This window comes from Arachis ipaensis, chromosome B06 (genome assembly GCF_000816755.2).
Source record: "Arachis ipaensis cultivar K30076 chromosome B06, Araip1.1, whole genome shotgun sequence".
In the NCBI taxonomy this organism is placed as follows: Eukaryota; Viridiplantae; Streptophyta; class Magnoliopsida; order Fabales; family Fabaceae; genus Arachis; species Arachis ipaensis.
This window is the reverse complement of record NC_029790.2, coordinates 112,097,295-112,123,847: the sequence shown is the minus strand read 5'-3', so window position 1 is coordinate 112,123,847 and position 26,553 is coordinate 112,097,295. Positions and strand designations below refer to the sequence as shown.

Below are 26,553 nucleotides of genomic sequence, written 5' to 3'. Positions count from 1 at the left end.
TCCAACTTGAATTACTTTTATTTTTAATATTTAATTAGTTAAACGAATCCAACTAATATAGCAAAATCTTGAATTATCTGAATTATATTTAACAATAGAATCAAATGGATCCCATTCTAATATAGTAACAAATTATATATTTGGATTTACATTTCCCTGAGAATCAATTCAAAAAACCCTCTAGTTAGATTCTTTAAGCATCTAGTTAAAATTTTTGTTTGTCAGTTGTAACAATGCATATATAGATACCCTAAAGCAGCCAAGAATAATAGTAAATACTAAATAATAATGAACCCAAACGAACAAGTCAGGAACAAGAAACAGAAAACGCAACGCGTTACTTATATAACACTGTACTAGTCATAAAAAAACAACTCAACCTCATATAGCGTTCTCATACAATTCTTGACTTTCTACTCTTGCTTGCAAGTTGCAACCAATTCTCTCTTTATCTTTCTTTCCCTCTTTCTCTCGTACCATTGCTGCAAAACGCATATCAGTTTTTCGTCACAAGACATGTGCCCTCTAAGGTTCATATTGATCTTCTTCTCCGCCATCTTGGCTGCTTATTTTGCATGGACCACCGTGAGTTCCTCTCCAGAGAGCGACATCACCACCGGTCATGAGAACAAGGACAAGGAACATCTAAGTTTCAAAAAGGTGCCCTCAATTCTATCATCACCATTCTTTATTTTCTTTCTTTTTTTTTCCTAATCCTTTTTTGTCCTGACTACATTTGTTTCCTTGGTTTTTAGATGATTCAGAATGGATTCTGGGTATTCATAGACATGGCCAGCGGAAAGTATCTCTGGAGGAATTTGAGGTCCTTGAATAATAATGTGGAAGTAAAGAGCTCTTAATTACGTGTTAATAAGAACTAACCCAACCCCAGTCTTAATTCCTTCTTATCATCAATTGTTGCATAAACCTGTAATTCTCTTATTCGCTATATTGTTCCCCCTAGCTTGTAAATTCTTGTATTCCAAATTATTCCCCTTATGTTTCAATTATACTAGGGTATATAAAAAAGGGGAAGGAACCTGCTTATAGAATTATAATAATTTTGCTATAATATCAATATTCATTTTCCAAGAATTTAACTTTTGCTAATCACTACACAGAATCTTTCTAAAATGACATCATAGGAGACAAGATTTAAGTTTGCCATTGATATTCCAACCATCATCAACCTTTTTGCACTTAATTTGCCATCAGAAAACAACTTACAACATTTATTTACATTTACTGGTGGAATAAATATGTACACCAACCTAAGAAAGATATAATCAGAAACCAAAGAAATTCAGAAGAAATGCTAGCAGCAGAATTGGTTTTAAGAGACGTTCTTCTTGAACATCAACACATACCACGTCGAGACCAACTCCATTATCAGATTTTACTGTGATATATACTCCATCTAAAGTCCTAAACTCTTGTTTTTCACCCTTGGATTGAGTCAGATGTCTATTGACACCCCCCATATTTGGATGTACAAATACCACAAGATCTTCAATCATTATATATGATCAGATTGCAGCTTAATGGACATATAGAGTAGTGTTAACAGAGCACCTTGAGGAAGTGGAGCATACCTTGAGAGGTAGGAGCCGACCCACATGGCTACTATCACCAGTACCACTGCACTACTACTGGTTTTCCCGCAAACCCAACTTGCAAATGACAAGAACATTGTTAGCAATATGCCACCCCTTCCGCCCATAATCCATGCTATTATATAACCAATTTTATATCCATTATCTAACTTCTCATCCAGCAATGCCATCACACTGCTAAACGTGAGAGAAAGGCGGGACCCTAACGTCTGGAACAAAAATATAATCACGAATGCTGATCTAAGCACTTCAATAAAGGAGCCCCTCTCTTCGTCTAAGTCTCCTTCATCTTCCTCCTCATCTGTTTCAGTGGTATAGTAACCCTCATCGACAGTGTAATGCTCTGTGTATCTTTCATTATACATTTTCCTCCTCAGGTTGGCCCACCTATAGATTCTTGCTTGGTCTTCAAACTCAGTGCTGTGACTCCATTTATCTCTGTAAGGCTTGTGACTGTACTGAAGTTCTCTATCATACTGAATTCTTGTTACTTCATTCGATAGTACCTGTTTCGAGACATTGTTAGTAGTACGAAGGAAAAGGAAACCTCATCTTTGCATAAGGAAAAAAGCAAGAACTTCATAAAATGGTAGAAAGCAGTTCATTGCACTAAGTTTATCAGAGGAAAAGGTCCATTACTTTTTGGTGGTCTTAATCGAATTTGAAAACTGAAGGTTATCTCTAAATACATTTCCATAATTCAGTCAAATGTAAATGACAGTTTGTGTCTTTTTCTTCTTTGCTGGGATCTATGAACAATTTTGGGGAACCAGTAGCACCGTATAATAAGAGTAAATCCCTACCAAAAAGTGATAAACTTATAATTTTATAAAGGAAGAAAAGTTGAATAATGATTGCTCACTTCATATGCATGACGGATGCTCTTGAACAATTCAGCTGCTTGTAAATCTTTGCTAACATCAGGGTGATACTGCAATCACAGCAACAGAATGGATAAAGCTGGGTTATTTGCAGAGGGCTAAACTATAGACATGTTATCTAGGCCATAAATAACTAACTTGAAAGATACTTCTTTCTGAAATGTATGTTCAGGTAAAAATAAAGAGATTTCAAAAGTTCAATATAATAAACCTAGATGTATCATGTAGCAAGATGGCAGAAAACATGCAATGTCAATGAAAGCATACTTAGTTTGAAGATAAAATCAGAAAAACATGCAAGATCATCAACCAATTCAATTAATTAGGTAAAATGAGGTAACAAGAACTCTTCTTGGGTTCGAAATTCTCCTTATCTACAAAATTAAACAACATAAACAAGCAAAACTCAGTATATATTGCAATTTATTATTCTCTTTAACTTTGATCCTTTCATAAATAGCAGTTAGCACAGGAGTCAAGTTGCCCATATGGTTTAAACTTTAAAGACAGTTATTTGCGCAGATTGAAAGTGAGTCCATGTTGAAGGGGATAATTGGAATGGTACTTCAATTTATTCAATTATTTGTTTTTTGTTAATAGAAAACATTTTACTTTTAACCTATAATATATGAAGATAAAAAAAGTTAGAAGTAGATCTAAGCTACAGAGATGACTTTCTGTAGTCATGAGTCATAAATATTGTCAGATGAACAACTTCCTCAATATAATTGCACTTTTACGAGATGTATGATAAAAGTAAAAGCAGCTAACTTTTGAAAGTGTTAAGACAAAGAGTTTGATTTGGATGCACTAATGGAGTGAAGTCATCCAATCAAAATGCTTTCATTTGGATAAGTATTCATCTAGTTTGCGTGAAAAGTAACTATTTCTGTTGATAGGATAAAATATAGAGAAAAGGATAAATAGGTCCCTAACCTTTTGTTTCGTGGACATTTTTGTCCCTGACCATTGAAAAATACTTTTAAGTCCTTGACCTTCACAAAACTTGGACGGATCAGTCCCTCCGTCCAAATGCCTCCGTCAGGGACTGATCCGTCCAAGTTTTGTGAAGGTCAGGGACTTAAAAGTATTTTTCAATGGTCAGGGACGAAAATGTCCGTGGGACAAAAGATCAGGGACCTATTTGTCATTTTCTCTAAAATATATAACTAGATGTGTAAAATTCTTTCAAAAATGCTAGGTGTCCAAGTGTTTTCATTAATTAAAATTTAAACTTCAGTCACGCTCCTCCTCCTCTTGTGCTATATATGTGTGCTACGCTTAAATATTTGTGTGCTATGATAAACTAGAATTTGTTTAATGATATCTGTCAAATTAGTGTGAGCTACCAAGCTATTAAGCTTCGATTACTTGTGTGCTATGAAAATGAAGGGGTGTGTATTGTTTCACTTTGATTTACACATGTGATGTGGTATGGTGTAATAGAATTCATAAAAGAATATACACATAAATTTGGTGTAGCAAAATTTGTATATTGTGCTTCAAAAATTTGTGTGCTATATCGATAAGTTTGTGTTGCGTTCCAATTTTTGTGTGCTATACTTCAAAAATTTGTGTGCTATACTTAGAAATTTGTATGCTCTCCAACAAAAATTTGTATGGTGCAGAAAGTGTAGAAAGGCTTGTACATGTAGTGCAGGCTAATTGAATTGTACGCTAGTGGAGCACTGGAGTGCGTGTCATTTTGAGAGTGGTTTTTATTGTAGTTGGGTCAACTTGACTTGGTTGCCAAAAAGACTTGTACATGTAGCATCACTCAAATTCTCTTATACACTAACAATGTATGGAAATTGAGTTTTAAGACAAAAGAAAACTCGGGTATACATGCCCTGAAAATTCCTACAGTTCATATTCATCTACCAAGCACATAGAATTGGAAAACTTCGACACAGAAATTGTCAAGTACTCGGAAGCTTTTTTCTTAAAAATTAACATTAAATATCTGCAAGCTGATATTTTAACAATACTAAGCAAAGAATATGCCAGACCAGCTTATTGTACTACATTACTTTAAAACGCGTAACCAATTATGCCAGCAAGGATTAATAAAACCCTAAATCATTCATAATGATTAACGTTTTCACAAGGTTCCATCACAAATTGCGAAACACAATCACAATCAAAATAATATCTAGGGATTCATAATTCACAGCATCCTGCACTATTACAGATTCACAAGTACTAACAAATTCAACATTCAAATCAAAACGACAGAAAAATAAGAACAGTAATTGTAATAGTAACAGTAACAGTAATAATCTCAACATCAGAATCCATATTTTGACGGAATACCTTGCGGGCCAGGAGCCGGTAAGCGCGTTTGATCTCAGCGGCAGTGGCGGTGATTGGGACGCCGAGCACCGCGTATAAGCTCTGACTACCAGTGGCTGCTGCCGACGACGAAGAGGAGGAAGACGATGACGATGATGCGGCTATGAATGGGCACCACGAGCGGAGACGCCGGCGGATGGAGATGGGAGGAGTGGCAGAGAAGAAGGGAGATGCGTCCGCGACGGAGGGCAACGCCGTAGCGCGACCGCAGATGGGTCCCGTCAGAAGGTGCGACTGCATCGTGGTTCATGTATTAGCAGAAGCACTACAGTTGCAACTTCACGCGCCACTTCGAGATGTATTAAATATTACGTCGCCTATTCATCAGTTAGATTTTTCATTTCATTTTTGCGTGAGGAGTGATTGAGTGAACGAGAGGCCACTGTGTGCTCACTTCTCAGCAGCACAAGATGCCTATGCTATTGCTATGTATGTGATTAGAAAATCAACAATTTTGATTTGGATTCAATATACAGTCCGTACAAATATTTGCCTAATTTACTAAAAAATCAAAAATTAATATTTAATTATTAAAATATAAAAATAAAATGTAAAAAGATCTTTATTATAAAAATAATAATAAAATTTTATATAATTATTTAATTATGACTGGATCAATCGGTTCAACTTGTGATCCGCCGGTTGAACTAGTGATCTGATTGTCTGACCGGTTTGATTACCAATTTAGTTCTGATAACTATGATTTTCAAAGGCTGAGAACTGAGACTTAGTATTGTATTTGCTGACTAGAATTGGAATTAAAATTTTAGGGTAAGTTCTATTTGTGTCCCTAATGCTTAAATCGTTTTATTTGTATCTCTAACGTTTGTAAAAGTGATTAAATATTATGATGCCGTCAATTACACATCATCATGAGCTTTATTTGGAGTTAGAATACAAATATTTGAGATAGAATTGATGATCCACTCTGGATAATAGTTCATCAAAAATTGAAACTAATCCATACAACATTTACATTATTCACTTTTTTAAGGACATAATTAAATGTGAACACAAATAGTGGGTACAATATTGAAATCAAACACATCCAAGTGAGACCTAATTGAGAATGAATATATCTAAGTGAGAATAATTGAAAAATACAATCTGATCTGTTAGTATAATTAACGGCAGAATAACATTGAATTACTTTTATAAACGTTAGGGATACAAATAGAACCACTTAAAAGTTAGGGACACAAATTAAATAAGACTTACACCAAACATTGGGGATAAAAATGATACTTTATTCTTTAAAAAAAATTCTAATGGCATAAAATTTTGAATCAGGCTTAATTAAATAAGATTGTATTTTGAGAGAAAATAATAAAAATGAATTGAATTCTTTTTAAATTAATTTTTTTTTTGTATTTTTAACATTGGAATTTAATTTAATTCCTAAAAATTTTCAAAGACCCTTAAAAGAATGAACTAGAAGTTAAAACCCTAAAAATACATATTGTTAAAATTGGATTATACTTCGGTCAGATTAGATAAAATCAAAATCAAACCCTTCACCGTAACCTAACTTGATCCTAACAAACCTCTTTCCCAAAATCTCGCCCAAACGTGAGCCACGAAAATCTCAGCACTAACCGACGAATAATTCAACCCAGATCAAACTATAAATCAGCGCGAGAGCCGACGACATGGGGCAGAGCTTTTCAGCAACACCATACCGATCACATACTCGCTTTTATTAAATGACTCTTTATTAACTTGAGCGTCGGAATCTATTTTGCAGGTACCACGCTCGGGCTCAAGTTCGCAAGGGTGCTTCGCTTCCAAGCTGAGACGCTGTGGTTTCAAAGAAATTAAAGCAAAGCCGACTTATACTTCGGATAAGAGTATCCTTGCCAGAACATTTGGTGCTCACCGTGGGGCCCCCGCCTCACTTTATAATTTTGATCTAACATTACTAGATCTGTTTGTATCTTCTCTTTGCAGGAGTCGAACCATGACGGATCATTCGGTAACTCCTCAAGTCAACCCAACCAATGCCAAACTCTTGGCTACCAATGCTGCCTTACAAACGAAAAACCAACACATGGCCGAATTAGCAGCAATGCAGAACAACGGCGAGGAAAAGAACGATAAAAAGAAAGTCAATGACAACCTCCATGAGGAGCACCAATCGGACTCGAACGTGAAGATGGGAGAAACACCTCCGAAAACAGAAAGACGACGGATTAGCCATTTTTCCAAAGAAATAATGAATTTTGAAATGCCTAAAAATTTTACACTCTTAATGACATTAGCATCGTAGAAGGGGATCGGAGATCCTAAAGTCCACTTTACAAAATTCGAGTCTATGATGTTTCCTAACAGTGACTCCGATCCTATCTTGTGCCGATCTTTTCCAACTTTTTTGGATGGAGTTGCATTATTATGGTTTTCTAATTTAGCTGTAGGTTCAATATCAAGTTTTGATGAATTTGCTAAGCTATTCATCAACCACTTTGCAGCTTCCAAGATCTATATACGGGACTCAATCTATCTCAGCATGATCAAACAAGGACAATATGAGTGTTTAAAAGACTACATGATGCGGTTTACAACAGCAGCCATGGAAATCCCAGACCTCAATCCAGAGGTTCAACTGCACGCAATAAAGAGCGGCCTCCGATATGGAAATTCTAAGAAGCAATAGCAGTAGCAAAACCAAAAACACTGGAAGAGTTCAGGGAAAAAGCAACCGGACAGATCAAAGTCGAGGAACTGCGTGAAGCGGAGAAACGAAAGACCATCTTCCTAAAAAGAGGAAGAAAAACCTCACTGATCTCAGAACAAGGACTTTAAAAAACCTTTCAAACTAACGCCGAAGTATGATTCCTACACCAAATTCAACACCAAAAGGGAAGACATAATCAAAGAAATCCTACATAACAAACTTATCAAGCTGCCGAGCAAAGCAAGCACATACTAGGATCAGAAGTATGTCGACAGAAGCAAACGTTGTGTATTTCACCAGAAGTACGGTCATACAACTGACAAATGTGTGGTAGCCAAAGATTTTTTGGAGAGATTAGCGAGACAAGGCTTACTGGACAAATATGTCACTTCTAGGGGACAAAAAGAAGCAACAAGAAACACTGACAAACCAAGCTATACCTCCGAGTATAAGGAAAAAGGAACTTGGCACGGACCAGTCGATGCTCCTACCTCCAAAGGAATAATAAATTATATCTCAGGTGGTTTTGCAGGTGGAGGAGCAACTAATACGGCCAGGAAAAGAAGTTACTGGGCCATGATGACAATGGAAGGATCTCGCCAGGATACCCATTCCTCGGCTCTAACAACCCAAATCGCCTTCAGCATATCCAACTTTAAGTCACAATGCCCGAACTTGGATGACCCAGTGGTGATTTCAATCTGCACAGGGGAGCTAATGGTCAAAAAGGTTCTACTGGATCCAGGAAGCAGCGCCAACGTCTTATTCTACTCCACATTTAGAAAAATGCAACTCAGCGACAAAGCATTACAGCACTCGACCGGAAAATTGGTAGGGTTCTCCGGAGAAAGTGTGCCTGTTTCAGGTTATGTATGGTTGAGAACGACACTAGGGGAGCCTTCAAACTCTAAAACTTTAGATATTCAATTTCTAGTAATTGATTGTTCTAGCCCTTACAATATCATTTTGGAATGTTTGTCCCTTAACTCTTTTGGAGCCATTGTTTCTACAGTTCATTTCTGTGTTAAGTTTCCTGTGCAGGATAACATGGTGGCAATAGTATATGCCGACCACAAAGAAGCTTGACAATGCTACAACGCAGGTTTGAAAGCTATCCCAAAGAAGAACATACCAAGAGTCCATTCTGTTTACAACTCTGAGAGCATTCCAACCTTGGCCGAATTGGACCCAAGAAGTAACAACAGTCATCCCGCTCCAATGGACGACCTAGAAAAGGTACAGCTAGGCAAAGCTGACCAGTTTACTAACATCGGCTGTGTCTTTTCCGCAGGAACAAGACAAGATCTTATTGAAACATTAAGATCCAATTCCGATCTATTTGCATGGACACCTGCCGACATGCCAGGAATTAATCTGAACTTCATATGCCACAAGCTAGCAGTCAACCCTAATGCCCGACCTATAAGGCAAAAGAAACAAAACCTGGGCTCGGAAAGGAGAAATGCAGCAACAGTAGAAACACGGAAGTTACTTGATGTAGGGTTCATCCGAGAACTTCGATTCTCCTCATGGTTAGCCAATGTAGTAATGGTAAAGAAGAGCTCGGGAAAATGGCGTATGTGTGTGGACTTCACGGATTTAAACAAAGCCTGCCCGAATGACTCTTACCCACTCCCAAACATTGATAGATTGGTGGATGAACATCGGGGTTTCATTTTCATGGATGCTTATTCCGGCTACAACCAAATATTAATGCACTTAGATGACGAGGAAAAAATAGCATTCGTAACCGACCAAGGAAACTTTTGTTATAAAATCATGCCCTTCGGGCTAAAAAATGTAGGAGAAACCTATCAAAGACTAATGGACAAGGTCTTCAAGGATCAAATTAGCCGAAATATCGAAATATACATCGATGATATGGTGGTAAAATCAAGCTCCGAACAACAACATGAAGCCAACCTTAATAAAATTTTTCAACAACTCCAAAAGTACAACATGAGATTAAACCTAAAGAAGTGTGCATTTGGAGTACATGGGGGTAAATTTCTCATATTTCTATTAACAAACAGGGGGATTGAAGGCAACCCTGACAATGTCAGGCCGTAATAAACATGAAATCACCTCAGTCTGTCAAGGAAGTCCAGCAGCTCACAAGTCGCCTAGCAGCCTTGTCACGATTCTTACCGGCAGCAGTCGCCAAGTCATATCACTTCTTCAACATGCTGAGAAAGGCCGAGAAGTTTGTCTGGACAGATGAATGTGAACAAGCTTTCGCCGAATTCAAAAACCTTTTATGTTCACCACCCATACTCTAGAAACCCCAACAAGGTAAACCCCTTTACTTATTCCTTTCAATTTCAACTAACACGGTTAGTTCTGTGCTTGTAACAAAGACAGAAAAAGAACAGCACCCAGTGTATTTTGTAAGAAAAGTGCTACAAAATGTCAAAACAAGATACCCGATGATAGAAAAACTAGCATTTGGACTAAGCATCACAGCTCGGCGTCTACGACACTATTTCCAGACGCACTAGATAATAGTTCGAACTGGTCAACCTCTGCGTCAAATATTATCAAAGCCATATCTCGCAGGGTGACTAACAAAATGGTCAATAGAACTCTCAGAATTTGACATCTCCTACCAATCACGGGGACCCAGGCATTAGCCGAGTTCATTTTAGAATTCACTAGCATAGAAGAAACAATCAAGATATGGGAATTATATGTAGATGGAGCATCAAATGAAAGCGGATGTGGAGCTGGAATTCTGCTAAAAGACGACACTAGAGTGCATGCCGAACATTCAATTGAATTTCTTTTTCAAGCAACCAACAATCAAGCTGAATACGAGGCACTACTAGTAGGCCTGAGACTAGCAAAGGAAATAGAAGTAAAAAGTTTGAAGATCTACTGCAATTCCTACTCGTAGTACAACAGGTAACTGGTAATTTTCAGGTGCGAGATCCACTCCTAGAAAAATATTTAAATTCGGCCAAAAACATGATACAGTATTTTCAAAACTTTGATATATCCTATATATCTAGAGAACAAAACTATAGTGCCGATATTTTATCTAAGTTAGCTACGTATAGGATAATTGATTCACCGGAAACATTATCCCATCTTATGCTAACAGAACCAAGTTTAGATGTCAAATCTGTTTTGAGTTTGTCACAGGTGGAAGATTGGCGAAGCTCACTCATTCACTATTTAAGAACCGGAGAAATTCCGGAAAAGGAAAATCTGATGTCTTTTAGACATAAAGCAAGCCACTACACGATCATTGGTGAGAACCTATATAAACATGGATTCTCCAGACCGTTGCTCAAGTGTCTCCGTCAAGCAAAAGCAGAAGCTGCTATTGACGAGGTCCACGACAGCATTTGTGGCCACCATGCAGGAGGTCGGAGCTTGACAACACGAATCCTACGTGTAGGTTACTATTGGCCGATACTACGTGAAAATTGTAAGAAAAAGGTACAGGAATGTGATGCATGTCAGAAATGCGCACCACTCATCCAAAGCTCGACTGAACTACTGCACCTCTCAGATATAAGTTGGCCTTTCCACAAGTGGGGAATAGATATTTTCGGACCATTCTCAATATCACCAAGACAGGTAAAATTCCTATTAGTAGCTATTGATTATTTTACAAAGTGGATAGAAGCACAGACGATTGCAAAAATAACCTCAGATAAGGTGCGAACATTCATTTGAAAATATATTATCTGTCGATATGGTTTACCCAAGAAAATTATTTCTGATAACGGTAGGCAGTTTACTAATAAAAAAATTGATTCGTTTTTAACTGAGCTTCACATCAAATATCATTTTTCCTCCGTCGAGCACCCACAAAGCAACGGGCTCGCAGAGGCAGCTAACAAAGTCATTTTGTAGGCCTTAAAGAAAAAGTTGACAGATGCAAAGGGATGCTGGGCCGAACTTATACCAGAAATACTGTGGAGTTATAACACAACACCACAGTCAACGACAAAGGAAACCCCGTTCCGATTAGTATACGGTTCGGGCTGCATGATCCCTATTGAAGTCGGACAAGGGTCAACATGGACCGAATATTTTGATGAGACCGCTAACAAAGAAGCTAGATCGGCGGAGCTTGATACAATAAACGAAGAGCGATGCCTAACTGAGCTCAGGCAGAAATCTATGCAACTAGCTATGCAAAGGCAATATAACAAGAAAGTGCGACCAAGAACACTAAAACAAGGTGACTTGGTATTGAGGCAAATCGAAGAATTTCGGAAACCTTCAGGACATGGAAAATTATCTGCTACTTGGGAGGGCCCTTTTTGGATCTCCAAATTCGTTGGAAGAGGAGCATATTGCCTGGAAACACTAGATGGAATCGCATTGCCCAACACTTAGAACATTTCATCATTGAAGATTTACTATAGCTAATCTCACTTTGTAAACAAGATGGAGTGGCCAGGTACTCTTTTTCCTGGACACGAGGTTTTTTCCTAAGGAGGGTTTTACTCAAACAGGTTTTAACGAGGCCGACCACCCCATCCCTCTCAAAACTGAGAGTTATTTCCGTCAAACAAATTAAGATGATCGTTCTTTTTCCTACTTATTATGATATCTATACCTTTCCAATTACGTCAGCCACACCAACAGTGCAAAAGTTGGAAACGAATATCTAAAACCATGCAATCAACAATTACTTAAATTTCCAAATTCAAACCGACATTAACGTCGGATAAAGCAGTCATAAAAACAAACCGATAACAAAATCGGCAACCATAACAAATGTTTCAAACATAACAAAACTACATTCTAAATAACAAAAGTCCAAATTCTTTTTCACGAAGGAGGGCGGACGTTTTCGTCATGCTCCTCACCCGCCTCGTCCTCCACAAGTTCACCATCGACCATGATCTTGGTCACGTCAAGTCTTCCAACATCAAAGTCAGGGGTGAACACCACAACCTGACTAACAGCACGATCAAAGCCAGGGGCAAACATTTCCATCCCCTCTTCCTCCAATTCATGGATACGAGCAGTCATCTCACCCTTCGACTTGTCATTTTCTTTAATCTCACCTTGAAGAAGACGAATCAGGTCCTAAAGTTTCATAACCTCTTCCTCCTGATTCTTTATCTTAGCAGTAAGATCAATGACAACGTTGTCCTTTTCCTTCACAGACCGTTCCAGAACAGCCATTTTTCAGAAACAGACTGCTGTTCAGCTCCTAGAAGCTCGGTGGCACGGCCAACACAAATCAAGCGAGAAGCAACAATCTACGAAAATAAAGAACAGTAAGGAAAGTATACAACAAAGTACAAATCGTGACGACAATCAAAACTTTTTCTAACCTGAACAAATTTTCCCATCGCCTCAACACCAGTTCGGCGTGCCAAACTCATATCCCCAGGATACTGGGAAACAAGGTCAGCAAGATCAAAAATAGGAAACTGGTCACTCCAGACAGATTGAGGGTTTACCCCATCTATGAACCCATGCAGTCTTTTCTGTCTCTCGAAAATAGACCTACCAACAGCACTATAATCCCCTTCCGACAAAGCCTCAAGGGATTTTTCAGAATCCAGCTTTCTTCTTTTCGGTGAAGGGGGAGGCTGGGCAGTAGAATAAGCAGCATCTCCACCTGCTTCTTTCACCACACCTAATACACTGCTCCCCTTCTCGCTCTTCCTTTTCAAAAAGGATTGCAGACGAGACATGTTCAAATTAGGGACCCTTCCACCTATGAGCAACAATATCTCTATATCAGTAAGATAGTCACTAGCCAGATAAATAAACAAACAAACACATAATACTTATATACGTTTCAAGGCCCTACCTATCATTTTCCTTGTCAAAACTCAAAAACTCCGGGATCGATAAACACTCACCCTCAGCAAAACACTCTATTAAAAAATTCAAAAACCTATTCTCTTCTTCACTTCTTTCAGTAGATTCCAAAATCTGCATTGGCTCTGGAAACCAATACAAAGGAAATTTTTCAACGAGTTCCTCATCTAAATAAAAAGGGTATTCAGTCTCCTAAGACTGAACTTTCACAAACATGGCTTTGAAATTTTTGAAGGATGATTTATACAGAAGAAAAATAGAACAACCAGAAAAACTGCTAAGGAAAACCCATAGCCCTTTTCGGACACCTTTGGATTGAAACAGTTAAAAGAAGACATTTAACGAAGCAGAAAGATTCATAAAATCCATCAAACATTCAAAAGCTCTAAAAAACACCCAAGAATTGAAATGCAACTACGACGGAGCATAGTTAAGTTGAGTCAAAACTTTTCACTCAAAGTCAGTAAACGGAAATTTCAAATAAAGTTCAGTGAAAATAACCCCAATCCCCTCGTTTCACACACTCTCTCGTCGCCATTACAAAGTAACAACTCGACACCAACACCTGAACCCCCTTAACCAACTGTAAAGCCCTAAGTTCACGAAGTGATTCCTCGTCACAGTAGGAAGAGGAATGGGTCTTTACGTCCACGTGTACCCACTGGTAGAGATTTTCACTTTTCACTTCCATGACCTTTTACTTTTCTTTGTCTTTTTCTCTTTATTTTTCCCTTTCCCTAACCATTGTGAAGGTGAAACGAAAATAAGAGGACAGAGAAACCAACCTCTTGCAGTCAGTGACGGATCTAGAAAATTTTGATAGTGGGGGCAAAATATATATATAACATTATAATAATTTTTATAATAAAAATATTACGTTTACATAAAAAAATTAGCTATCAAATTATCTATTATAAATTTGTGTATAAATACATATATCATTTAACTTATTTTTAATATGTATTTTGTATTTCAACTTAAACAGTTCAATGAGTAGTCTGATTTTCACAACATTGCTTTTTTTTAAAATTTTTTTGAGTAAAGGACATTTTCGTCTCTGACCTTTTTTTTGCGGACATTTTTGTCCTCAAGGAATGGAAAATACATTCAAGCCCCTGACCCCTGAAAAACGTGGACATTTATGTCCTTCCGTTGAATTCAGTCGTTTGCACTAAACGGAAAAGGATGAGCTGGCAAAGGTGGCACTGAGGTGGCCGTAACGGAGGCCAGGTGGCATGGAGCATTTTGTAACAGGACATATAAGTCCCTGGAGACAAAAACGACGCCGTTTTTGTAACCTCCCCCAATCCTGTTTCGAATTTCTCTGCCTTTTCTTCTTCCTTCGTCCTTTTTCCCTTCCATTCTTCTTCCTTGGCCCCTGCCTCCATCACCGCCGCATAGCGGCGCCTCCGTCAGCCACCATCAACGCCAGCGACCTCCTCCTTCCTCTCTTTTCGCGTCTTCTTCCCTTTCTCACTCCCTTACTCCCATTAGTCTCTCTCTCTTCTCACCCTCCTTCCAAGGTGAGATATACGAGGACGAAGAAACAGAATCTGGAGAGATATACGAGGGCGAAGATGATGAGGATGGAGATGAAGTTTTTGTTGAATGAATACACAACATGGAATCGGAATAAACCCTTGGAAGGGATGACTTAGGGGCTTTGACAATCTCCTTCATATGAGAAGAGGAAACTTTACGCCTTAAGGCACTCCAACTACTCTCTCTTGCAGGAAGATGGGTTTCATGTTCATTCTCTGATGATGGAAATGGTGGCACAAAACCTCCAACAATAGTTTTTTGAAAAACTTCATAATCAACATCATAGCAGTCCACTTTCCTCTAATCACCAAACAAATATTGCAGTGGGAATATGTACAAAAAAAGCTCCCCTGGAGTCCAATACGGAAGGCGAAGGATCCGTTAACATTTTGGGGACGAGATGTAAAGGACCATAAGGCGAGTGTGGATCCATCCTATACATCCTAAGCAAAGAGGTAGGACTAAGAGGAACTGTATGCACCCTCTTCTGGCACTGCAACAACTGGCAAGCAAACCCCATATTCGGATCGGCAATACCCCTTGCAGCCTTCACCAACTGAAAAGCATCATCAAAGCTCTATCCTTCCCTCCACATGAGGTATGCAATCACCAACGAAGTAGACCTAGACTCACCTTGACAACAGTGCACAAACACCCTACCATTTTGTTCACTAACATCCTCAAAGTAATCAAACACATCATACAAGAGTCCACTAACACCATTATTGTTACAACTATTATTATTACCACTATTACTGCCATTATTGCAATTCCTATCATTGTTCATCTGAATTGAGGAGAGATCAAGTTTCAACCTTTCACCAGGGTTACCTCTCATGCCGTCACCGGGGCTCAACGGCAGCTGTGGGGGCAACCACTCCCCAATGTCATCTGAGCTCGCCTGCGGCCACTCATCGAGGCTCCGCTGGGCTATCGAAAGCAGTTGGAGGGGCGGCAGGCTCGACCGGAACTTGGAACTCTGCTGCGATCGCGGCATAAGTGGCGGCAGACAGAACTTACGATTTTGGCCGGTGACAGTGTCTCCGCCGTAGGAATTTGGATCCGCCTCACTGGATGGGTTATTGCTGGAAGCGGTGCTGGTGCGAGAGGAAGGAGGAGGTTGCCGGCGTTGATGGTGGCTGACGGAGGCGCGGCTGTGCAGCGGTGATAGAGGCAGGGGCCGAGGAAGAAGAATGGAAGGGAAAAAGGACGAAGGAAGAAGAAAAGGACAGAGGTGGAGAGGGAGGGGGATGGGGCAAGGAGAGGAGGGGCAGCGTAGGTGGTGGTGAAAGAGGGAGTCAGGGGCACAGGAGGTGGTTGGGGTTGGAGGTGGCTGATCTGTGGAAGGATTAGGGCTCATAAATGTGAAAGATTGGGGGTTTGGGTGAAACGACGTCGTTTTGGGTTGGGAGGACTAATATGTCCTGTTTTGAAAAGCTACATGCCACGTGTGCTCCCGCCTCCCGTAACGGCCAGGTCAGCGCCACGGGAGCCACGTCAGCGTTTTCTGTTGAGTGTAACAGAGTCACTTTAACGGAGGAGCCAATTTGTCCGTGTTTTGGAAGAGTCAGAGACATGAATGTATTTTCCAATCTTTGAAGACAAAAATGTCCGAAAAAAAAGGTTAGGGACCTATTTGTCTTTTACTAAATTTTTTTTTTTGTAAGAAATACCTTCGTATGCAAAAGGTTAAAGAAAAAAAAGCCCCTTCCTAACCCCAAATTCTTGTTTCACCCGCGTATCCCTTCCCCCGGGAACCCAATTTCCTAACCCCAAAAGTGCTGCCAGGATCAGCACCTCAGTTCTGCCACCACAGCCCCTTCAACTCCACTACCTACCACGGTGTCTCGCCGCCACCCGAAGTGCAACTACCATGTGCTATTCTAACTTCTCAGAGTGATAATTAATGCTCCAATTTTCCAACCGCTTCTGATTTATTCAAGCTTTGCAATTCGAGGTATTTGACGAAGCTTCTTAACTCACTTTAGTGCTTTCTTCCTTTTTTGTTCTGATCAATAAACAAACCTGCATAAATTTTATTAAATCTGTAGTGCTAATTTTTTGTTATTGTAAAAGGCTTCGAATTTGGAAGCTGTATATAAACGTGTGGCTATTTTTTGTTAGTGTTGCGTTGCTAGTCGATCATTGCCAAAAGAAACTAGGTGAAGAAGCTAAAGATGGGTGTTGCACATGAGGTGTTTGATAAAATGAGCGTTACGGCTTCTAAATTTTTCTTTTACCGGTTCCATTACAGATTTTGAGCTTTGAGTTTTAAGGTGGGCTGTGAATTTTTCCAATATACTTTTTTAATTTTTCCGTGATCTCCGAACCTATAAAGATTAAGTTATCGGGAAGCAACAGCAGAACAGAAGAGAGGGGGATAAATTCGGGTGGTGGGAACTCCTCGCCCCTGGCTTTTTTACTTATGTACCACCTTTTTCAAAACTTATTATCAAAATGCCACATTTTTCTAACTACTTGCCCAGAAACAACCCTTTGTGTTAGTGGTACTTATCCATAGGCAAGTACCTTGCATTTGCATATGGCATCTGTTTTAGTGCTTGGTACTTGCCTTACATTCTTCAGTTCTTCTCACTACTTTCTAATTTTGATTGACAATGTTTTAGGATTAAAATGTGGTTAGTTATTTTGTTGTCAACTTGTCATGTCTTTTGTACTCTGGGAAAATTTTGTTTGGGCTAATGACATTATGTTCTTTTGTGTTAATGTTGGTTTGGTCTTAAAAGTTCTAATGTTTAAATGGTTGATTGCCTTGGTTTTATGATCGAGAAGTTTCAAATTTGAAAAAAAAATTTTCTAATTGTGAGTTCAGTTTAGCTTGTGGCAACCATATTATGATAATGCATCTGGTTAAGTTTCAGTTTGTACTCATTAAGAAATTTGCTAATTGTGAGTTCAGTTCAGTTGTTTTTTGCTTGGTTTTATATTTATATTGTTTTGTAACTTTGTTTCTAAGTTACATCATTGTCATTGATAATTTGATATGTTGAAGAAAGGAAAATATGTTTCTGTAATGAGATTGGTTTTAGGAGTAGTAGGATTAAAGAATCAGAGTGAAGGTAAAATCATAGTGAGGAAATTTGGTAGAGAAAAGAGATAAATCAGATAGAAGAGAAGAATGTAATCAGGGAGAAGAGAGTCCTAAGACATTTTACAAATTCCTTAGTAAGTGTTACAATACCTAACTCATTAGTCACTACAGTTTCTCTTTTAGAAGACTGTTGATTCTTGATTAGCAGCACAATAAATCTTTTCTCTATCTGTATGTTTATTTTTTGATGTTATTGTATAGGGCTCCATTGTAAAAGGGTTATTTGTTATGCAACTATTTGATTATTGGTAACTGGAATATTACCGGCAGAGGGCATGGCAAATCAGCCAGAAACAACAAGTTCCGCCACACCGATCCAGAATACTGAGGATCAAGTAGCAAGTGCCACTTCTACTGTGAACTTGGTAGATTCATTGGAGAAACAGTATCTCAAAATCAAAGAGCACGCAGAAACCTACCCTTACGTATGGGCTTCCTATATTGTTGTATATGGTGGCTTTGGTCTATGGGCTGCATATAGATGGAGAAAGCTCCGCAAAACCGAGGACAGAGTAAGGAATCTTCAAGAGAAACTAAGAAAGCTTGTTGAAGCTGAAGAATCTGCTACTTCTACCAAAGTGGTTGAAAAGGGTTCTACATCTTCTGAAAAGCCTTCCAAGTAGCCAACAGTTTCAATATTCCTTGCCCAAGGCCAAGTAGACCGGTGTTTATGCCTCACAATATCACTTTGTTTACCATAATGGTTGCTGGGACTGAGAGAAGATTTCATGTTGCTTCTCTAAGCAACTGATTGTCTGATTACATTGAGTTTTTCAGAAGTTTAGACATCAAGTGTGATAATTTCCCTTCCCAAGAAAGTTCCGTGATAGTTTTGCAGACAGAGATGTTTCAATGTTTTTTAGACATAGGAAAACATTAATATTAGGGAAGAAATTTAATCCATGATACATAAAGAAAATTTCTTTGGTGAATAGCGAAAATTGTAACTAAAATTTGCAAGGGAAGTGTGCATTTTACATAATATTTTATCATAAAAAGAGCAATCTTCAATAACTTTACTGTCACTATCGGCAAAATTTTTTAAGTGAAGTATATCAATGTCACCTAAAACTAAAAGACTTCTATTCCATCAATGTATTAAAAAAAATATTATTTAAAGGACAAATACTACGATATAGGTTTAAAGATTCTTCTACATATGTAAAAATCACATGTCAAGCTCCTAGCATAATACCCTCCAAGTTTAGGGTTTAATTTTGGTAGACCCTAACTTTAATTGAGAATATTGTTAACCCAATATAGTAATTAATCACTATCATTATCAGTTTATCTTTGTTTTCTTCCATCATTATTTATGTTTTTAGTAATTAAATATTGCTGTGTGGAAAAATATTTAAAAAATGAGACTCAGTAATATACAATATCAAAAAATATTAAAAAATTTTAATTAATACTATATCATGCATAATAATAATAATAATGTCAACATATTGGGTTCGAGGTTGTTAATTATATTATTTCAATTTTGGTTTAATTAGACATAACCTACTTCTATAAACTATAAATTTTTATAATTTAGAGCAGGATAAAATATTTATATAAACAAAAAATAACACAATATTATATGAATCACCCAAAACAAAAAATGTTATGAGAATGTCTTTATGTATATATTTATGTAAATCGAATTTACTAAATTCGATTTACACATTTTAGTAGTAAATCGAATAATGTGTATCGAATTACATGGAGCACTACATTTAAATATAAATTGAATTCATATCATTCGAATTAGCTATTGTGACACTAAATCAAATCTACTAATGCACAACACATATATAATAAATCGAATAAGTTTGATTCGATTTACTATCTGTACAGATTATTAACATTTACTATTTTTAAGTTAAACTGACTTTAAAACATAACTGCCAATATGAAAATATATAAAACCCAAAAAATTAATAAATAATTAACTAATAAATTAATTATGAGCCCAAGAAATTAAGAAATTAAATTTTATAATTTGAAGAGGTAAAAATATTTAAAACACGAATTAAAATATTAATTTTAAAGTTTTTTTGACCCAAAATTGGATCCATAGGCCGAGTAGGTTGAACTGGGCCCATATTGGGCCCAAGGCAGCCACACTTAGTCTTCTTCCCCTTCATTCGCTTAAATCACGCTGAAGAGAGAAGAGAGCTCAAGGAAACCTAACAAAAACCACTTCCAAAATTCAATCCATCATAACTTTCAATCCGTAACTCCGATTGACGAGCTATTTGTGGCTACGCGTTCGTCTTGGAATCCTATTTAAATCCATCGAAACAAAGTGGTAAGAAATTTGAATTTTTCATCCCCTTCAATTTCGTAATTTTGGATATTAAATGTTGAGGAATTTGGTATTTTTTGATGATTTAGGTGTAATCTAGCATGGCATTATCATTGGGCTTTGTTCCAAACGTCCGTGGGTAAGGTAAGAAATCGCTAACCCTTGTGAATTAGTGAATTAGTGAGTTTTTGTGTTGATTATAATAATATTGCATGAAATTAGATTGAATTATCTGAATTGAAGTAAAATTGGTGAATGTTGGATGCTTGAATTTAAGTCTTGGAAGCTGGAAATTCATTTGGTGAGAACTTGAAAACTTGAGGAAAGGAGAGTTTTGAGGTGTTCCGAGCTTGGAGAGAAATCGGCCAAGGTAAGGTTTTGGTTTCTCGTAGTTAATGTATCATGTTGGTGAAAACTCAGACTAATTATCCGTAGGATAAATTGAATTATGTGAATTATTAATATTTAACGATTAGTGGTGACATATGTTGAGTTTGGTAGAAAATTATGCATAGAATTGTTGAATAATTAAAGGATTTGGATGTTGATATGTTTATGGAATGATTGAGAGGTATGAAAAAGTGGTTAGAGATCATTGGTTTTGAAAATTGTGGTCGTTTGATTGGGCATGAATTGAGGACTTTGGTAAAACTAGAGGTTGTGTTTTGGGTAAAAACTGATTTTTGACCAACTTCAGTAGGGCATAACTTGGATTTCAAACCCCCAAGCTTTGTGAAACTTATTTTGAATGAAAATTTGGTCCATGAAGTTTGAAACGTTTGAAGAACAAACTAAAAATAATTTTTAACGAAAAAGTTATGCGCTTTTAAATTTGGGTGTGAAAAACTAATTCTTGAACTTCGTAGCTTTTTGCAAACTCTGATAGACGTGCGTACGTGGACATGTGCATGCGTATGAGGAACTGTCTTAACTACAAACTCGTGTACATAAGCAATGCACGCGACGCGATGCAGGGGTCGCTTTCTGTCCAAGGGCTCGCGTACGCGGACATCATGCGTACGCAGAATTCCTATTTTTTTGAAAATTGTGTTTTTGAGTTTTAAAGCATTCCTCTAACTTTCCAAACTTCTGTAACTACTTTTTAGGATCCGATAGCAAGCTTTTAGGCCTCAGAAAGAGAGAGAACATATCAAGGGAGCTAGGTTGACATTGTGGGAGTTTTGAGAAGTGAATAATTGAATTAATGAGGCGTGAAATTGTGATTGGATGAGTATATTGAGTTGTGATTTTGCTTTTCATCTTGAATATGTTTGATCTCGAGTATGTTAAAGATGACTATGACGAGCATATTAGTTGTGTATAATTTGTTCCTCTTTTGATGCATCATATTCTCTATGTTCATAAAGTGTGTCGGACACTATAGCCCAAGAGTATGGCGGACACTATATCTCAAGAGTGTGGTAGATAATATATCCCAAGAATGTAGGAGCACTTTACCCTGGGAAGTGTGTCGGGCACTATATCCCATGAGTGTGACGGACACTATATCCCAAGAGTGTGGGAACACTCTATCCTAGAAAATGTGGCGGACACTATATCCCAAGAGTGTAGCGGGCACTATATCCCATGAGTGTGATGGGCACTACATCCCAAGAGTGTCGATGCATGTCAGAGAGACGATATCCGAGTTAACTACCGAGTGTGTCGGATTTTGGTAAAACCGACACGTGAGCTAATGGCCAGTAGGACAAGCATGCATCATGTGCATTTGTATGTTTTGTTTAAGTTAGCATTTGTTTTGGCTTACCTAATTGCTTAACTGTGATTAAATGCTATCTGATTTATTTGCTGGAACTGCTATCTATACTTGTACTTTTCTTGTCTGTTTTGTCTGTGTTTGTTTTCTGAGAGACCTTTCATGCCGGCGGAAGTGACACTGAAGGTTGTTCTACCTGGAGATTGGGAGGTTTGCGGGAGACAAAAGGTGAAGAGATAGATTAGGACTAGAATTTCTTAGATAGATTACCGAAATTTCTAGTTTAGTATAATCTTTAAGTTTGATCTAGGATTGTCGGAGTTCTAAGAATGCCTCTAGCTTTTTTGGGACCTTATATATTATCTATGCGGACACCTTTACCATACTGATATATCAATAAATAAATATAGTTGGTCATTTTATAATGTAGTTGGTCGTTTTAATTATTTTTTAGTTTACATACTTGTATAAATATAGTTGGTCATTTTATAATGTATAACTATCTTTTACTTTTAACTTTAAAAAAAATTCAAGTTTTAACTCCTATGCCACCTTAGAGGGCTATACTTTATATTAACTTTTCAACATTAAAAGTCCCGGTAATGATTCTTTAGATACTAATGAGTCAAATGATGATTTTTAATAAATATTTAGAAATCGTTTATTGTTTCGTTTTAAATATATAAGTTTATAAAAATGTAGATTTTCTGGAATTTGAACTAAAACACAAAAGTTAAATTTCTATTCTTATTCGTTTTGATTTTTTTGATATTTTATTTGGATTTAAATGGAGTATTTCCTTATTGACATTTATGTTTTAAAGATAATTAACTTTAGGGTAGTAAATGTCAATCATCTATATATGTAGTAAATCGAAGCAAGCTGATTCAATTTACTATATACGTGCTGTGTAGTAGTAAATCGAATCAACTAGATTCAATTTAATGTCATAATAGCTAACTTGAATTATATGAATTTGATTTATCTTTAAATATAGTACTCCATGTAATTCGATACACATTAATTCGATTTACATAGATATGTGTATGAAGACATTTAAGTAACGTTTTTTATTTTGGGTGATTCATGTAATATTGGATTGCTTTTGGTTTATATAAGTGTTTTATCCTTTAGAGCATTTATATTAATTTTTTTTTAAAATAAAAAGGTTGATAAAAAAAGTAAATTAAAAGATTAATTACTATTAATTTTGTAACTTCTATGAAATATATATTCTACTATTTTAATTTAAAAGTGACTAATTTTCCACTTTATCACTTTACCAAATATTAAAAGATTTCCTTTTTTTTTTTATTTTAATTCCAAACATAGTTTTTTTTTCCAATAGGATGAGTTTTTACCAACTTTTTTATTTTAGAAAATCTTGATTTATTTTTCAAATACTTTGTATGCTTCTTAAATATCTTTATATTATATTATGTTCAAAACATGTTTAAATAATTTTCATTCATGCTTTCACTCTATTAAATTTTATTAATGACAGTTTCAATTTTATTAAATTCAACTAATCACATTTAAATTTTACTAAATTCTAGTAATGGCACACCACCCACCCATATACACTATTACCAGGAATAGATCCTCTCAATTGTTAAAAAAAATTGAGAGAATAAAGTGTAATTTCTAATTTTTTATTATTCTCTCTCTCATATTTTTTTTGTCTCACTTATAAAATTAATTGTAAGAGATCACACTTTACTGATTTTACCCTCAATTGTTAAAAAAAAAATTGACCATTCTCACTACTATCCAATCCCAACTTCAAAATTTTGTCTTTAATGCTATAAATATAATTACAATCCAACCAAATATTAACAGGAAGAAATTTTAATATAGAAGGAACAATAAACCTAAGCCCACCAACTATATATTCACATAAAGACATTATAATTATGTTATTAGTGTTGTGATATGATACCTATTTTATAATGTATGAACTTTTTCACAATATAGACTCAATTTTTTAATGGTAAGATGCTAATGTTATCAAGAAAGATTAAATTTAATGAAAGTTAAAAAGGATGACCTTTGTACGTGGATAAATAGAGAGAACAAGATGTGAGACAATACATATAATATTACATAAAATAATTCTCTATCATATATATACTCATCAACATATAAATAGTGAATATATATGAATCATTTCAATTATATTGAGATAATAATATTAGTTTATATTAATACAAAAATTTTTTACTTATATTTTTTATTTTATATTTATTTATTTTTTTATTTATTTAGTTTAAAATATGTTATCAGTACGAGACTCTGATAAAAATTTAGGAAGACACATATAATAAATTTTTATTATGTCAAAACTCTCTCATCTTGAATTTAATGCTCTTGATATATTTAGAAGTAATTACTTATCATGGATATTAGATGTTGAAATTTATCTTGATTCAATGATCTTGGAGATACCATTAAGACTGAAAATAAAGCATCAAAGAAGGATAAATTCAAAGCCATGATCTTCTTTTTTTATCATCTTGAAAAATGATTGAAAAATGAATATCTCTCACTAAAGGATCTGGTAGATTTGTAGAAGAACCTTGAAGAAAGATATAATCATCAAAAGATAGTGATATTTCCTCAAATCCGATATGAGTGGACACACTTGTGTCTACCGGATTTTAAATCCATGAATGAATACAATTCAGCAATGTTCCAAATTACCTCACGAATAAAATTATGTGGAAAAAAGATAATTGATAATGACATGTTGCAAAAAACTTTCTCGATCTTCCATGCCTCGAATGTGCTCTTACAGCAACAGTATCGAGAAAAAGAATTTAAAAAAATATTCTAAACTAATTTTTTACCTTCTTGTTGTCGAACGTAACAATAAATTACTTTTAAAAAATCATGAAGTGCATCCAGTTGGTGCCGTCCCATTTCCTGAAGCAAATACGACAAATTATAACCCAAGAAAAGATAAATGGCAAGGCTTTTGTAACAAAAAAAAATTATAAAAGAAAGAAAAATTATTTTCACAGGAAAAGATCTCACCAAAAGTGGGATAAAGAAAGAAATAATGGGCAAAATAAATCAACAGAGGATAAATATTTACGTTGTGGTGGAAATTACCATTTGTCATGTACCTGTCGTACCCTAAGACCCTTAGTTGATCTTTATCAAGTATCTTTGAAAAAAGATGACAAAAAAATGAGACAAATTTTGTTTCAAATGATGTTGATGAAAATTACACCACTCATTATGAAATATTTGATTTTTTTGAGGATCTTGAACAAAATATTGGCCATCTAATTAATTATGAAAAAGTTTAATGTTTGGGTTCATTAAGTACTTATATAATAATAATAATAATAAAATTTTTAGTATATGATATTATCCTTTTGTACATTGCTACTTAAACAAACAGTTCTATTCAAGAATATAATTTTATTGCGCATACATACACTTTTACTTATTTTATGATCTTATTATTATATGTCTTCGAAGAAAATGGTAAGGACATATAATGAAGATATTTGTCTTGCAGATAGTGCAAATTCACATACCATTCTTAAAAGTAATATATATTTTATTCAACTTGTACCAAAAGAAGAATATGTTAATACTATTATTGGTTTGGACAATGTGATAGAAAGCTCTGGAATAGCTATAATTTTATTTTCTGGAGGAACAATGGTGCACGAAATTGAACTCGCACAACTTCACCGGCAAGTGTACTGGGTCGTTCAAGTAATATCACCGGCAACTTCACCGTCCAAGTGCACTGGTGAGTGAGGGTCAATCCCACGAGGATTATTAGATTGAGCAAGCTGTGGCTATCTTGCAAATCTTAGTAAGGCAAATCGAAAGGTAGTTGTTGTTGTTGAGTGCGCATAAACAAGAAAATAAAGAAAACAGTAAAGAATTGATATAGAAACAATAATGATGAAATAGTTAAGGTTTTGGAGATGCTTTATCTTTTTGAATTAATACATCTTACAGACTAATTCAACAATGAATGATTCGTTCTATGGCAAAGATGTAAGTGATTAACTCATGTCCTCTCATTAAGTTAATCTCCTCTAAGCCATATCAAACGGCGTTGTCAATGGTCATTCAACATGGCCGAAGATGAAGCCCACGCAATTCACTCTCCTTTTATTGATCCTACTCAAAATGCCACAGATAAGGTCAGGTCTTCCGGATCGGAGAATGATGCTATATGATTTTAGCCTTAGCGCCACAAGAACCTTATCACCCATAACTAACTGGATTATATGTCACTTATCCTCGATTAGCCCAGATGAGTTATTGGCTTAGATGATGCATTCTTAAGCTTTACCTCAATATTATCTGGGTCAGGACTCGTACAAAACTCATGTAGAGAAAGGGACATACCCAGTCTCATTTGGATGAAGAACAACAATACATCATAGAAGGGAATCAAACATATATTGAAATAGAAACAATAATATTATTAATCCATAGGAATCAGCAGAGCTTCTAACCTTAACCTAGGAGGTTTAGTTACTCATACTTTACAGAAAACACTAAGGTCTAAAATTAAAAGTATGATACAAGTTGAGGCATAAACCTA

The 26,553-nt window shown here is 36.2% G+C and overlaps 4 protein-coding genes across 6 annotated transcripts; 3 read left to right on the top strand and 1 right to left on the bottom strand.

The window, feature by feature from the left end:
• LOC107604963 lies at positions 322 to 1,091 on the top strand. Its single transcript, XM_016306688.2, has 2 exons — positions 322 to 660; positions 756 to 1,091. Exons 1-2 carry the CDS (start codon positions 517 to 519, stop codon positions 858 to 860), a joined length of 249 nt encoding a protein of 82 aa, XP_016162174.1. The 5' UTR covers positions 322 to 516; the 3' UTR covers positions 861 to 1,091.
• LOC107604962 (dnaJ homolog subfamily C member 18) lies at positions 1,145 to 5,303 on the bottom strand. Its single transcript, XM_016306687.2, has 3 exons — positions 4,808 to 5,303; positions 2,476 to 2,544; positions 1,145 to 2,119 (listed from the first exon to the last, which is right to left on the bottom strand). The coding sequence occupies exons 1-3, from the start codon at positions 5,084 to 5,086 to the stop codon at positions 1,517 to 1,519; spliced, it is 951 nt and encodes a 316-aa protein (XP_016162173.1). The 5' UTR covers positions 5,087 to 5,303; the 3' UTR covers positions 1,145 to 1,516.
• LOC107647360 lies at positions 6,804 to 8,603 on the top strand. The gene is made up of 2 exons (XM_016351437.1): positions 6,804 to 6,992; positions 7,818 to 8,603. Exons 1-2 carry the CDS (start codon positions 6,804 to 6,806, stop codon positions 8,601 to 8,603), a joined length of 975 nt encoding a protein of 324 aa, XP_016206923.1.
• LOC107604965 lies at positions 16,558 to 18,949 on the top strand. Of its 3 annotated transcripts, none has more exons than XM_016306690.2 (2): positions 16,558 to 16,812; positions 18,169 to 18,949. In XM_016306690.2, the coding sequence occupies exon 2, from the start codon at positions 18,243 to 18,245 to the stop codon at positions 18,588 to 18,590; it is 348 nt and encodes a 115-aa protein (XP_016162176.1). In that variant the 5' UTR covers positions 16,558 to 16,812; positions 18,169 to 18,242; the 3' UTR covers positions 18,591 to 18,949. The 3 variants fall into 3 exon arrangements, with proteins under 3 accessions (XP_016162176.1, XP_016162175.1, XP_020960462.1); XM_016306689.2 differs by having other exon boundaries at positions 16,562 to 16,812; positions 18,238 to 18,949; XM_021104803.1 differs by lacking the exon at positions 16,558 to 16,812 and adding an exon at positions 16,837 to 18,041.